General features: G+C 49.5%; 1 protein-coding gene across 1 annotated transcript; it reads right to left on the reverse strand.

Moving 5' to 3' along the window:
- Window positions 1–4: 4 nt before the first annotated feature.
- LOC106107518 lies at window positions 5–1,846 on the reverse strand (the record flags this gene model as incomplete). Its single annotated transcript, XM_013288394.1, has 1 exon — window positions 5–1,846. A coding segment is annotated over one exon (1,842 nt), but the record flags the coding sequence as incomplete, so codon positions are not given.
- Between the last annotated feature and the right edge of the window lie 5 nt (window positions 1,847–1,851).

The raw sequence follows: 1,851 nt of genomic DNA on the forward strand, positions 1-1,851 counted from the left end.
ACAACATCTGGTTGAGGGCCGCGGATGTGGCGGCGTCTATGTCACCGGCCAAAGCGTCCATAGATGGTATCGGCTTGGGTTGGTTCGTCTGATCAGGTTGGGGCGTGTTGGATTTTTCTGCACTCGAACTGATGACCGTGGCAGAGCTCTTCGGTGGCGCCAACTTAGATTCTCTTGTCTTTGGAGATGGTAACTTTTTCTGATCGTTTTCAATAATCATTTGCTCCAACTGTGACAGCGCCACGACGCTTATATCTGGATCTTGCAAGACCGAGGGAAAAGCGAACGCCGCCGGCAGCATTAATTCCGGTCTCTGCATCAATAACCTCGGTATTTCTTTGCCTGGGGCCGCAATGATCGCGTTAAGCTTATCCTTAGGGACTAAAAGGGGATCTGGAATGTTAAATTCGGAACTTGTTATCAAAAGATGTAATTGTTTCAACGGGGGTGTCTCGCCGGTCGGTTTTTGGGCGACTCTTTCAGGCTTTTTAGATCTATCGACGCTTTGATCTTCACTGCACCTATTAAAAACTTTAGTTATTTTGACGAGGTCCTCGTTAGACTCTCTTCTAATTTTTTTCTCCTGTGGCTCACCGAATTCTTTATTAAGTTTTCGCATTTCATCAGAACAGCTGGAGACCGTGGGGCTGGCCGATTTTCTATGTTTACCCAAATTTAAGGGCTCGCATTGCTGTTTTGTTATCGTGACCTCCGATGTATACATTTTAGGCGAGGGCGAAGAAAGCAACGTTTCCAAAAATAAGGTTTGTTTACTTTTTGTTAGTGGCATAGTAAATATTTCTGGCGAGGATGGTACGGCAGGAATCCCGCTCGGTTGCGGCGACTGCATCGCATCCGACTCTCTCGAGGGCGCCCGTGGTATGTCCATCCTGCGCGGCGACGCATGCGGAGTGGGTAAACGCCGATGCACACTTAAATCTTTAGGTTGTTCGTCACTTTTCTCTGAAAGATTGTCCTCCATAGCGTTAGTCGTGTGAGCATCGCTCGCCACCACGTGTTGGATTATTCCCTTATCGAAGCTCTTTATGCTCAGGTCGGTGGGCATTTCGTCATTGCTAATATCGTCCATATCTTTGATATTGTCTGTGCCGTGTATTGCGGATGCCATCACTTCCTCGTTGCACGTTTGCTCGTCGGGTACGCATTTCTCCTCCATGTGATCGGCAGCTTCCGTGTCATTGCTAGGCTCATTCACTTCACTAATATCGGAGTACGCGGGCTCCGTCAAATCTCTTCGTTGCTCATCAAACGATTTTTCTATGTAGGTCCCACTGGGATCAGGTACGGGTTCAGTATACATCGTATCATTTGATATGACGTCATTTTGTAGCATCTTTTCGGCACTATGGTCAAATCCTATATTGCTCACTTCATTCGTCCCTCTCATATCCGTATTGCCACTTATGGTTTCTAGTGAACATTCGGTTCGATCCTCACGTGGGAACACTTGATCCGGTATAAACGTCGGCTCAACCGTTTGCCGGTGCTCGGGTGGTGGTAAGTGATCTCCTATATGGTGTAGATGCAACAGGCCTTGCGCCGCAGTAATGCTGCTTTGCCCTGGAGACTCAAGCGACTGTTCCAGCCGGTCGATGATGTCAGCGACCGGGGCTTCACCGAGCAACATGTCCTCTTCCTCATCGGCGTACTCGCCAGACCCGTGCACGAGGTGCGCCAACTTGTCTAGCGCTTGCCCGAGAATCTGGTTGTCCTCGCAACCTTTTTCGACCAACGACTCCAGCAAAGTCTCGTCGTGTGGTCCGTCCAGTTCCGGGAGGTAGTGCGCCTCACTGATGGTCTCGAATAGGTCCTTGTGGGCGGCAACGTCGC

This window comes from Papilio polytes, unplaced genomic scaffold (assembly GCF_000836215.1).
Source record: "Papilio polytes unplaced genomic scaffold, Ppol_1.0 DF821956.1, whole genome shotgun sequence".
NCBI classification, from domain to species: Eukaryota; Metazoa; Arthropoda; class Insecta; order Lepidoptera; family Papilionidae; genus Papilio; species Papilio polytes.